Source organism: Brachyhypopomus gauderio, chromosome 10 (genome assembly GCF_052324685.1).
Source record: "Brachyhypopomus gauderio isolate BG-103 chromosome 10, BGAUD_0.2, whole genome shotgun sequence".
Taxonomy (NCBI): Eukaryota; Metazoa; Chordata; class Actinopteri; order Gymnotiformes; family Hypopomidae; genus Brachyhypopomus; species Brachyhypopomus gauderio.
In genome coordinates this window covers 16,915,444-16,926,735 of record NC_135220.1, presented here as the reverse complement: position 1 = coordinate 16,926,735, position 11,292 = coordinate 16,915,444, and the positions used below count along the sequence as shown (strand labels likewise).

General features: G+C 36.8%; 3 protein-coding genes across 4 annotated transcripts; 1 reads left to right on the top strand and 2 right to left on the bottom strand.

Moving 5' to 3' along the window:
- Nucleotides 1-2,012: 2,012 nt before the first annotated feature.
- LOC143526175 (uncharacterized) lies at nt 2,013-4,417 on the top strand. The gene is made up of 6 exons (XM_077020823.1): nt 2,013-2,592; nt 2,726-2,826; nt 3,035-3,141; nt 3,256-3,422; nt 3,717-4,057; nt 4,401-4,417. The coding sequence occupies exons 1-6, from the start codon at nt 2,237-2,239 to the stop codon at nt 4,415-4,417; spliced, it is 1,089 nt and encodes a 362-aa protein (XP_076876938.1). The 5' UTR covers nt 2,013-2,236.
- A 356-nt stretch (nt 4,418-4,773) lies between these two features.
- LOC143524918 (uncharacterized) lies at nt 4,774-7,090 on the bottom strand. Of its 2 annotated transcripts, XM_077018323.1 has the most exons (6): nt 7,033-7,090; nt 6,486-6,630; nt 6,265-6,388; nt 5,586-6,139; nt 5,297-5,490; nt 4,774-4,913 (listed from the first exon to the last, which is right to left on the bottom strand). In XM_077018323.1, exons 3-6 carry the CDS (start codon nt 6,332-6,334, stop codon nt 4,781-4,783), a joined length of 951 nt encoding a protein of 316 aa, XP_076874438.1. In that variant the 5' UTR covers nt 6,335-6,388; nt 6,486-6,630; nt 7,033-7,090; the 3' UTR covers nt 4,774-4,780. The 2 variants fall into 2 exon arrangements, with proteins under 2 accessions (XP_076874438.1, XP_076874439.1); XM_077018324.1 differs by lacking the exons at nt 6,486-6,630; nt 7,033-7,090 and having other exon boundaries at nt 6,265-6,466.
- Nucleotides 7,091-7,180: 90 nt separating this feature from the next.
- On the bottom strand, nt 7,181-10,699 carry LOC143524952 (uncharacterized). Its single transcript, XM_077018354.1, has 6 exons — nt 10,684-10,699; nt 8,818-8,861; nt 8,579-8,680; nt 8,256-8,339; nt 7,556-7,648; nt 7,181-7,295 (listed from the first exon to the last, which is right to left on the bottom strand). The coding sequence occupies exons 2-6, from the start codon at nt 8,829-8,831 to the stop codon at nt 7,217-7,219; spliced, it is 372 nt and encodes a 123-aa protein (XP_076874469.1). The 5' UTR covers nt 8,832-8,861; nt 10,684-10,699; the 3' UTR covers nt 7,181-7,216.
- Nucleotides 10,700-11,292: the final 593 nt, after the last annotated feature.

Genomic DNA, 11,292 nt, shown 5'->3' with positions numbered 1-11,292 from the left:
CTATAGGAGGGTGTGTGTAGGACTATAGGAGGGTGTGTGTAGAACAATAGGAGGGTGTGTGTAGGACTACAGGAGGGTGTGTGTAGAACTGCACCTCCTGATTTTGCCAAGTCAAAAGTGTCCTGAGGGCAACAATTTTGATGATGTCCCAGGGCCAACATACACCCCGGCCAATCAAAAGCACTTAATGTCTATGACATCATCAAAATGAGCCCGTTTAATTTTCTGAAGAAATTCAAATGAACTAAGGTAACTGACTTCTGCCAAAGCCTCAGGTAAGCACAATTATATTAATTTCTTGCATTTACATTTACAATTTTTACATTACAAAAATGTATAAAAATATATTTAGAATATTAATTCGAACAATAAAGGAATATTATAATACATAAAATATTACGATTTACAGTGAATGGTGCATAAATGCTTAAATAAATATAGCGGTGCGTCCCTACTTCGCGGATTTTCGTTTATCGCGGGTGGTTCTGGAACGTAACACACGCGATAAACGAGGAAACACTGTACATGAAATACAGGTATTTCGATGCAGTGCTGATGTTAAGCCAAATTTGTAGTTAGCTTATCTAGCTAGCTGTCCTAGCTAACTAGCAAGAACGACCAGCTCCACAGTGCATAGGAATGTAGGGATATATATACATTCATTTCCATATATCTGTATTACTTATATAGACAGTACTAAGATAAGCAGACAGGTTTTGAAAAGCATCTTCTTGAGTCCATCATAATGTGTGTTGTCCTGAGTCCATCATAATGTGTGTTGTCCTGAGTCCATCATCGAGTGTGTCGCCCTGAGTCCATCATAATGTGTGTCGCCCTGAGTCCATCATAATGTGTCGCCCTGAGTCCATCATAATGTGTCGCCCTGAGTCCATCATAATGTGTGTCGTCCTGAGTCCATCATTATGTTGTCCTGAGTCCATCATAATGTGTGTCGTCCTGAGTCCATCATAATGTGTGTCGTCCTGAGTCCATCATAATGTGTGTCGTCTTGAGTCCATCATTATGTTGTCCTGAGTCCATCATTATGTTGTCCTGAGTCCATCATTATGTGTGTTGTCCTGAGTCCATCATTATGTGTGTTGTCCTGAGTCCATCATTATCTGTGTTGTCCTGAGTCCATCATTATGTCGTCCTGAGTCCATCATTATCTGTGTCGTCCTGAGTCCATCATAATGTGTGTTGTCCTGAGTCCATCATAATGTGTGTTGTCCTGAGTCCATCATAATGTGTGTTGTCCTGAGTCCATCATAATGTGTGTTGTCCTGAGTCCATCATAATGTGTGTCGTCCTGAGTCCATCATTATGTGTGTCGTCCTGAGTCCATCATTATGTGTGTTGTCCTGAGTCCATCATAGTGCGTGCGTGTTGTCCTGAGTCCATCATAATGTGTGTCGTCCTGAGTCCATCATTATGTTGTCTTGAGTCCATCATCGAGTGTGTCGCCCTGAGTCCATCATAATGTGTGTCGTCCTGAGTCCATCATAATGTGTGTCGTCCTGAGTCCATCATTATGTTTGTCGTCCTGAGTCCATCATTATGTTATCCTGAGTCCATCATTGTGTGTGTCGCCCTGAGTCCATCATTGTGTTTGTCATCCTGAAGATGAGTATACTTAAAAACTGTTTTATTTGTTTTTATTGTCATATTCAGATTGAAGATGGAAGACTGCATTAGAAAAATGGTCTTTCAGGAAGAGAAAAGAAAATCACACAACAAAGAAGCAAATCTAGAAGTCCACATCTTAACAAAAGAAAAGAATCCTGAAGAATTCATAATGAATATAATAAAGACAATGGGGTCCTCTTTAGGAACTTTTAGATGTACTTGCTCTTCGAGTGTTACTGACCAAAGGAACGGATACTATTTATACCACTGCAGCCGCTCTGGAAAACCTAGACCTCGAAGCCATAAGGCAAAAGGATGTAAGGCCTATATTTCATTTAAAATAAAAACAGAATGGGTCAATTATATTGCAATAGTACAAAGAACATTCAATGTGCATTCAGGCCACAGCCCAGATGACCAATCAGAGGGACACGTGCAAAGTATATGTCCTGAGCTAGTTAAAGAAATTGAAAACTTTTTACAATTGGGTGTGAAACCAGATACCATTCTTGTCAAAGCTCATGAATGGGCTAAGGAGAAAGGATATCATGACTTGAACAGCCGTGCCTATTTTGTTACACCAAAGGACATTGAAAACATTCGAACATGCATGATGCGTAGATGCCGTTTACACAAAGATGATTCCCAAAGCACATCAAAACTTCTTGAAGGCCCACTCAAGGAGCATGTGATTTTCTATCAAGCCTACACTGATTCCACAGATCTCATCATTGTTATTCAAACACCATCTATGTGGAACAATCTTGAGAAATATGGGAAAGACATTGTGTTCATGGATGCCACCTATTGTGTAAATCAGTATGACTTCCCTTTATTAACACTTGCCATTAGAGACAGCCATGGTCACGGCATACCTGTTGCATATCTCATCTTAGGAAATGAAAAGCAAGCCACACTTGAGCTGGCATTAGAAAAACTGAGGCCTGTATTCACAGTAGCGCCAAGGTAATAATACATGCATGTAGAAATATAAATGTCTCTGATTTTAAATAATTATTCCAACAAATTGTTGTTTTAAAATAGTTATATTAGTTATATTTTCTGTATTTATATCTGTTGTATTTTTTTTCTTGTAAAGATGCTTCATGGTGGACAAAGACCAAAGACAAATTAATGCTCTTCGGAAAGTATTTCATGAGTCAGACATTTTGCTCTGCTGGTACCATGTTACACAAGCAAGTACATTTTAATATTGTTGTCAGTGAAAATTTTTTAGGAAAGTATATTTGTATACAACATTGCATAAATACTTGCAATTTTCTATCTGCCTTAGTAATGGAATTTTAAAGCATAAATGTATGCAAATTACCATAAAATATATACACAATGTTTTTTTTTGTACGTTTTGTAATGGAAAAACATGTTTCTTTTCTTAAATTACAGGCAGTGATGCGCTGGCTATCAAGAGGAGAATCTGGTGTTAGTGGAGCTGATAACGCAGAAACAAGACAGGGCATCATGCAGTTTTTCACAAAACTGAAATCATGCTCTACAGTATGTTGTATTACTTTACTGTTTCTGTGTGGATACATATAAATCTGTAACAAATATAGATAAATGACAGGACATTAATATTAAAATGCTGCATATATAATTCTTGTATGACAGAAAGAAGAATTTAATGAAACCTCAGAGATGTTCCTTTGCCAGTTTGCCAAGTTTAAAGAAGTATGCATATACTTTCAAAACAACTGGGAGAAAATTGGTCATATGTGGGCTGACTTTGGTCGATGTTATAACCATGGTGACTCCGATACCAACAATCTTATAGAACGGTAAATTTCTGCTTATTAACTTATAGGGCAGTAACTTATTCATTATGATAAAAAAATTGTTTGTGCTAATCCATAGTATATGGACATATAATACTCATCTGTCATAGAAAAACTTTCTTAATTTATCCACATAAGTTATTAGAAATATTTCTAGGTAGTTTCCCTTAATGGGGACAATTATAGTCTAATATCTAGAATAAACATGTTTAAAATTTCAGTAGGTGTGAAAATATTTACTTATTATATGTTTGTATTTTGTAAATGTTACAAGTTTTAACTTTTTTTTTTTCAAAGCTTTTTTCACCGCCTCAAGTACCAGTTTCTTTGTGGTGTAAGAAACCGAAGACTGGATAACCTCATTGAATTGCTTCTGGGGAAGACAAACACATACTTCAACATAATTCAGGATCTGCAGGCAGTCGGAAGGGTCTTAAACCCTCTGGAGGCAGTTCAAGAAAGCACTTTTAAATGTGCCAATAGAATGCGAGAAAATGGTTGGATGGGTAAAATTAATTTGATACAGACAGATACATTTATATATCATGTGCCATCAGAAACCTCTTTAGAAGTGGTTTATAATGTTTGCCCTGCAGAACATTATTGTAGTTGTGTCATTGGTTGTAGAGGTCGAACATGTAAGCATTTGCTTTTGATAAATCTTTTACAAAAGGATGATGAGGAAATCTTTCCAAATATAAGCACACAATTACAGGTGCATGCTAATAACTTGCTTAAAAATTGCAAGTATACTATTCTTTGCCAAGACAACAAACAACTGATCATTGAAGGTCTGTGCAGAAAAGGCCCATTTAAACCATGCATTACTACTAACACATGTACCTGTTGTTCTTTTTCACATTATAACAAATGTGCTTGTCTACTTGTTGCACATGAACTTTTTGGAACAGCTTTGGAATCTGTGGCCATTCCACAATCACAGAGTCCATGTCTTTCAGCAACTGTTGATGTCAACCAAAGGCACAGTTCCTCAGTAAGAGAGCTTAAATATATACTGGAAGTTGTTTGCAAATGGAAAAAGGTCCCAGTGCATATATCAAATAAGATACATGAGCTTGGAGTCGAAGTGCATAGAGCAAACAATCAAAATGCATCAAGCTTTATTAAGAGCTGCAGTGATGACAAAACAAGGAAAATATTTCCAATATTTCAAAACAGAACAAAAAAGAAAAAAGCCAGTCAATGTGATAAGGCAGAAAATTTTAAAAGCTTTCCAATGAAAAAAAGGCAAAAACTAATTAGAAAATGTAAGAGACTAAAAAGAATACAAAACTAATTCACATATTGTAAAGAGTACAATGAAATTTGTAGTATTTTGGATTTGGAGGTTTTTTTTTTTACTATTTTAGTTGATCCTCTACAAAAGATAGGCAAAGATCTGTTGCAACTGGGCCAAAATTGTGTGTTTTTAAAGAAAAGTCAGAATCTGGGCCCAACTCATGCAGGTTTTGTCTTATCTTCTTTATGGTTTTCCTATAGAGAAAGAAAAATAAAACATAGTGAACTTTGCACTTCTTAATAGTCTGCTGGGAATAAAATGTGTTTATGTGTATGCTTAATATGGTGTTGATTTTTTAAAGCTAAATGTATAATGTAGCTCAGTGTAAAATATGATAACACATTCATTAAAAACCTGTGAAATGTCATTATTGTCTTTCTTTTCTTTGTTTGTTTAACAGTGAAATTAGATTTTTAGGTACCAGTGTAATTGTCTCCACCATTCTTGTGCAAGTAACTCATGTGGACTGCAGTTTTTTAAAATATAACAATAATTCTACAAAGAATTACTCCACCTTTATTGTTGAATCCTTAACCCAATACATGAATAATGACCCTTGTAGTGTACTTCAGCTTACATTGTGACCGCTGCATCATCGGGTGGTATGCCCTGAATGAGTTGGGCCTTGGGGAAGTACTTGGTCAGGCTGGATCCATAACCCAGAGCAAGGTCCTGGGCTTCTCCCTCTGTGAGAGCACTAAACATGCTCACCTGGGTCTTTGCCTTCTTTGGTTGGGCTAATACCTCTCTGGGAATGTCCCGTTTCCCAACCTGTTAAAAAATATAATTAATTATAAAAACTCGTACTTTCTTTTGTCAGTGAAAATATTTGTATATTTGTACTCAAAATATGAAGAAACAGTAACCCTGATCAGGCTTCTCAATACGTTTGCTGACATATTTTCTCCTTTCACGCGTCTCTTAATTTCTTCCTCATCAACACAGTAATGTTTTCCTGTTACTGTTAACCTTCCAAGGACATTGTACACTTTTCCTTTGCTTTCTATTCCTTGCTTTTTCTGACTCCATTCTCCTTGTCCTGTCGATTCTTCCTCCTTTCCATACCCCTCAAGGCTTTCATCTTCCTTTACTAAAGCTTCAAGTAGATCCACAACATTTTCCTTTTCACCACAACCCACACCATGCGTCTTCTCTTGTTTTTCACATTCTTTGCACTCGATTATCTCATTCTCTTGACCTAAATTTCTAATTGTCCCTTTTTCACCTGTTTTGTCCTCTGATTTCTTCTGTTTGCCCTCTCTGTTGTCATTTTTCTTTTCTTTTGGACATACTTTCCATTCACTTTCCCTTTTAATTTGATTACTGCTTCTGTTTTTTCTTTTCATGGCTATCTTGTCTTCCTCATTGTTTCTGACCTCTTCTGTTTTGTCATGATCTTTTTGCCTCTCATTGTTTTCAACTGTGAAAGCATGAGATTCAAAATGTTTTAAAAAATAAGCAATTATGAAGATGAAAAGGAACGTTTAATTTCAATGGTACACTAAATGACAGTTGGTGCATAGTGATGAAGAATGGAGATGCTACCTGCACAGACTTCACAGGAACTGAGAATATTCTCTTTGAGCTCTTTCCTTGCTGTCTTTGCATCCTCCATTGTGAACCAGTGGCTTTTATCAATTATGTCTTTTGACACATCTATTGGGAGATCCTAGGTGAGAGTGACAATCATAATATGAAAAGGTCAGTTTATATATTAGATTTATAAATTTGACTTTTATAAATCAAAATTACATTTCTCAAGATACCTCCAGGAACCGCCTTGCAAACAAGATGACAAAAATGCCACATTCTGTTGATCCACTTTGCTGGGGAACAGTAACAGAAATAGCAGGAAGGGATGCAAAACTTCTTGGAGTTTTGTGTGTCTGTTCCCAGGCTGCACTTAAAAACCTGTTAAAGAAAATAAATTGTTTTTATAAATTATATAAATATATACTGTACTATGCAAAAATGATAATAAATTATACCATTCATTTATTTTTTAAAGATAGAAACAGAAAATACAGAAAATATCCCCACAAAAAAACGTTAAAGCTATCAAGCTATCAGCACTTAGTGTGACCTCCCTTGTCACTAAGTATAAGTATTAGCATTAAAATTTTGTTTTGTAGAGACTGAAGTAATTTTCTGAAGTAATTATTTGGTTTATTATACCAGATTTTAAAGAATGCCAGGTTGCTACTATTACTACAGTGTAAGAGGAGGTTACACTATATATTGTTTTTAATACTGCTTACAAATTACATGAATTTTCTGGTTGTATTTTAATAAATTGTAAATATTTAAATATACCCTCTGATATTGCAAATGGTTTCATTGCCACCAGATCTCTGTAAAGAATCCAGGATAAGGATACAGGGCCTGATAAGACAAAAGTGGCACCATAATTAACGGTACATCTAAAATGTTGCTATCTATCGAGTAGGTGTTCAGTATAGCAACCACATTAAAATTGATTAAGAAAACCTGAAACACATCACCTTGCCTTGCCTTGTTTTTTTGTTTCAAGAGGGTCCAGTCCTGGAAAGCAAATAATCAGCAGCCTCCAGTGGTTTCTGTTAAAATTCCCCAAATTCAAAGTCAAAACAGAGGAGGAGAAAATATTATTCAGACAGGAGCAACCACACCTCAAGCAAACACTCTACACCTTGATTAAAGTAAAAACTAGGGTTAGTGTCTATTTCTACTAAACTAGGGTTAGTGTCTATTTCTACTAAATATTTTGATATAGCCTCATTGACTAAAATCCACTCCACTTGTAGTTTATGTGTAGTTGTTTTCCAGAATAAACACTGCCATGTGAACATATACTTACCCATTCACATGTTGACACATGAAAAGATACTCCCGACTGAAAATTCTTCCAGCTTTCACCCAGGATATGGCTTCATTGTAATCACCTTGGCTACTGAAAACAAGTGAGAAGTTAAAAAATATTGTTTACAACTTAAAATGAGTATTAGAATGATATATATATATTAATATTATATATTAAAAGTCCTCACCAGGATTTTGCTCAAGCTTGCTAGATTTTCTAATTAGCAATCCAGGTAAAATTTGTGGAATCAACACAATCCAGGGAGCCTGAGCAAAATCCTGGTGAGGACTTTTAATCGCGGCACCTGGAATTGACAGCACTAATATATATATATATATATATATATATATATATATATATATATATATATATATATATATATATATATATATATATATATATATATAAACTCAGATGTATAAAATGCACAGCACAACGCCATGGATTCAAGTTTTAAACATAAGCAAACACAAACATATAAGGCTATGATATTTTTCTAGTCTGGGGAATCTGTGCCCTACACATTTTATCCCTGGCCTAACACCTATCCAGCCCATGAACTTGCTAATCAGTTGTTGGGCTGGATCAGGTCTGTTGGGGCAAGAAGCAGTGGAACTTTGCAAGTGCACCTATCCTCTAAGAGCAACCATCATGAAGCATGGCTGCTCATGATGTCATGAAGTAACAAACGTCTTACCTACGCTCCAGTTTGTTACCAAATAAAACAGGAAAGAAGTAAGTCTTTCTCTGTAATGGGGGACGTAGAGATGAATAGATATTCCTAAAAATATTAATGAAAGATAATTAAGCTCAATAAAATGTCAGGTCAGACTGTTGTAGTTAATGTAGTGCAGTAAGAGTGGTTACTATTGGGACAAAGCATTTACAGATCTCACCTATATGGAACCTATTACTTCTAATTTGGTTATTTTGTAAATTTGACTCAAATTGCATTAAACAAGCTTGTAAAATATGTAAAATTTTATTTGTAAAATTTACCCAAAAATCTTTCATTCTAACCTGAATTCTAGTTCTAGAATGACATCATCGATCCACTGATTGTCATCGAGTGTAGCTAGGGAGTCACTGTATACAACAAGACTGGTTGGCTTGTGTCTCCATCTGTAGTGAACAGTAAGAGAAAAACAATGACACTGATGCAAATAAACTATACTCAATCAAACTAATGTACACAATGTAAATATTGTTTTAATTCAAATATAGTGCTTCAAAAACTTACAATTTAAATATAAACTTACTTTTCAGCAGCCATTTGGTTATTCCTGACCAGTAAATGTAGTTGCTGAAAAGGAAATACGATATAATAAGAAGTATAACCAACATCATGATTAAAATGTAACTTATTTTATGTTACAACATTATTATTGTTGTTGGCAGAACAATAAACACAAGGTCAACACACATTATGATGGACTCAGGACGACACACATTATGATGGATTCAGGACAACACACATTATGATGGATTCAGGACAACACACATTATGATGGACTCAGGACGACACACATTATGATGGACTCAGGACGACACACATTATGATGGACTCAGGACGACACACATTATGATGGATTCAGGACAACACACATTATGATGGATTCAGGACGACACACATTATGATGGATTCAGGACAACACACATTATGATGGACTCAGGACGACACACATTATGATGGACTCAGGACGACACACATTATGATGGACTCAGGACAACACACACATAATGATGGACTCAGGACGACACACATTATGATGGACTCAGGACGACACACATTATGATGGATTCAGGACAACACACATTATGATGGACTCAGGACGACACACATTATGATGGACTCAGGACGACACACATTATGATGGACTCAGGACGACACACATTATGATGGACTCAGGACGACACACATAATGATGGACTCAGGACGACACACATAATGATGGACTCAGGACGACACACATTATGATGGACTCAGGACAACACACATTATGATGGACTCAGGACAACACACATAATGATGGACTCAGGACGACACACATAATGATGGACTCAGGACGACACACATTATGATGGACTCAGGACAACACACATTATGATGGACTCAGGACAACACACATAATGATGGACTCAGGACAACACACATTATGATGGACTCAGGACAACACACATTATGATGGACTCAGGACAACACACATTATGATGGACTCAGGACAACACACATAATGATGGACTCAGGACAACACAGATAATGATGGACTCAGGACGACATAATGATGGACTCAGGACAACACACATTATGATGGACTCAGGACAACACACATTATGATGGACTCAGGACAACACAGATAATGATGGACTCAGGACGACATAATGATGGACTCAGGACAACACAGATAATGATGGACTCAGGACAACACACATAATGATGGACTCAGGACAACACACATTATGATGGACTCAGGACGACATAATGATGGACTCAGGACAACACAGATAATGATGGACTCAGGACAACATAATGATGGACTCAGGACAACATAATGATGGACTCAAGACGACACACATTATGATGGACTCAGGGCGACACACTCGATGATGGACTCAGGACAACACACATTATGATGGACTCAGGACGACACACATTATGATGGACTCAAGAAGATGCTTTTCAAAACCTGTCTGCTTATCTTAGTACTGTCTATATAAGTAATACAGATATATGGAAATGAATGTATATATATCCCTACATTCCTATGCACTGTGGAGCTGGTCGTTCTTGCTAGTTAGCTAGGACAGCTAGCTAGATAAGCTAACTACAAATTTGGCTTAACATCAGCACTGCATTGAAATACCTGTATTTCATGTACAGTGTTTCCTCGTTTATCGCGTGTGTTACGTTCCAGAACCACCCGCGATAAACGAAAATCCGCGAAGTAGGGACGCACCGCTATATTTATTTAAGCATTTATGCACCATTCACTGTAAATCGTAATATTTTATGTATTATAATATTCCTTTATTGTTCGAATTAATATTCTAAATGTATTTTTATACATTTTTGTAATGTAAAAATTGTAAATGTAAATGCAAGAAATTAATATAATTGTGCTTACCTGAGGCTTTGGCAGAAGTCAGTTACCTTAGTTCATTTGAATTTCTTCAGAAAATTAAACGGGCTCATTTTGATGATGTCATAGACATTAAGTGCTTTTGATTGGCTGGGGTGTATGTTGGCCCTGGGACATCATCAAAATTGTTGCCCTCAGGACACTTTTGACTTGGCAAAATCAGGAGGTGCGTGTAGCACTACAGGAGGGTGTGTGTAGGACTATAGGAGGGTGTGTGTAGGACTATAGGAGGGTGTGTGTAGGACTACAGGAGGGTGTGTGTAGGACTATAGGAGGGTGTGTGTAGGACTATAGGAGGGTGTGTGTAGGACTATAGGAGGGTGTGTGTAGAACTACAGGAGGGTGTGTGTAGAACAATAAGAGGGTGTGTGTAGGACTATAGGAGGGTGTGTGTAGGACTATAGGAGGGTGTGTGTAGAACTACAGGAGGGTGTGTGTAGGACTATAGGAGGGTGTGTGTAGGACTATAGGAGGGTGTGTGTAGGACTATAGGAGGGTGTGTGTAGAACTACAGGAGGGTGTGTGTAGAACAATAAGAGGGTGTGTGTAGGACTATAGGAGGGTGTGTGTAGAACTACAGGAGGGTGTGTGTAG

Excerpts from the sequence above, each read along its gene's own strand:
- LOC143526175 (XM_077020823.1), top strand. The coding sequence starts at position 2,237 with ATGATGCGTAGATGCCGTTTACACAAAGATGATTCCCAAAGCACATCA. Across the intron at positions 3,142-3,255 it reads AACTGAAATCATGCTCTACA|AAAGAAGAATTTAATGAAAC; the intron begins GTATGTTGTATT and ends CTTGTATGACAG. Across the intron at positions 3,423-3,716 it reads ACCAACAATCTTATAGAACG|CTTTTTTCACCGCCTCAAGT; the intron begins GTAAATTTCTGC and ends TTTTTTTCAAAG.
- LOC143524918 (XM_077018323.1), bottom strand. The coding sequence starts at position 6,334 with ATGGAGGATGCAAAGACAGCAAGGAAAGAGCTCAAAGAGAATATTCTC. Across the intron at positions 6,140-6,264 it reads TTCCTGTGAAGTCTGTGCAG|TTGAAAACAATGAGAGGCAA; the intron begins GTAGCATCTCCA and ends ATGCTTTCACAG. Across the intron at positions 4,914-5,296 it reads GATGATGCAGCGGTCACAAT|GAAAACCATAAAGAAGATAA; the intron begins GTAAGCTGAAGT and ends CTTTCTCTATAG.
- LOC143524952 (XM_077018354.1), bottom strand. Across the intron at positions 8,340-8,578 it reads ATTCTAGAACTAGAATTCAG|GAATATCTATTCATCTCTAC; the intron begins GTTAGAATGAAA and ends TAATATTTTTAG. Across the intron at positions 7,296-7,555 it reads ATGTGTCAACATGTGAATGG|AAACCACTGGAGGCTGCTGA; the intron begins GTAAGTATATGT and ends GAATTTTAACAG.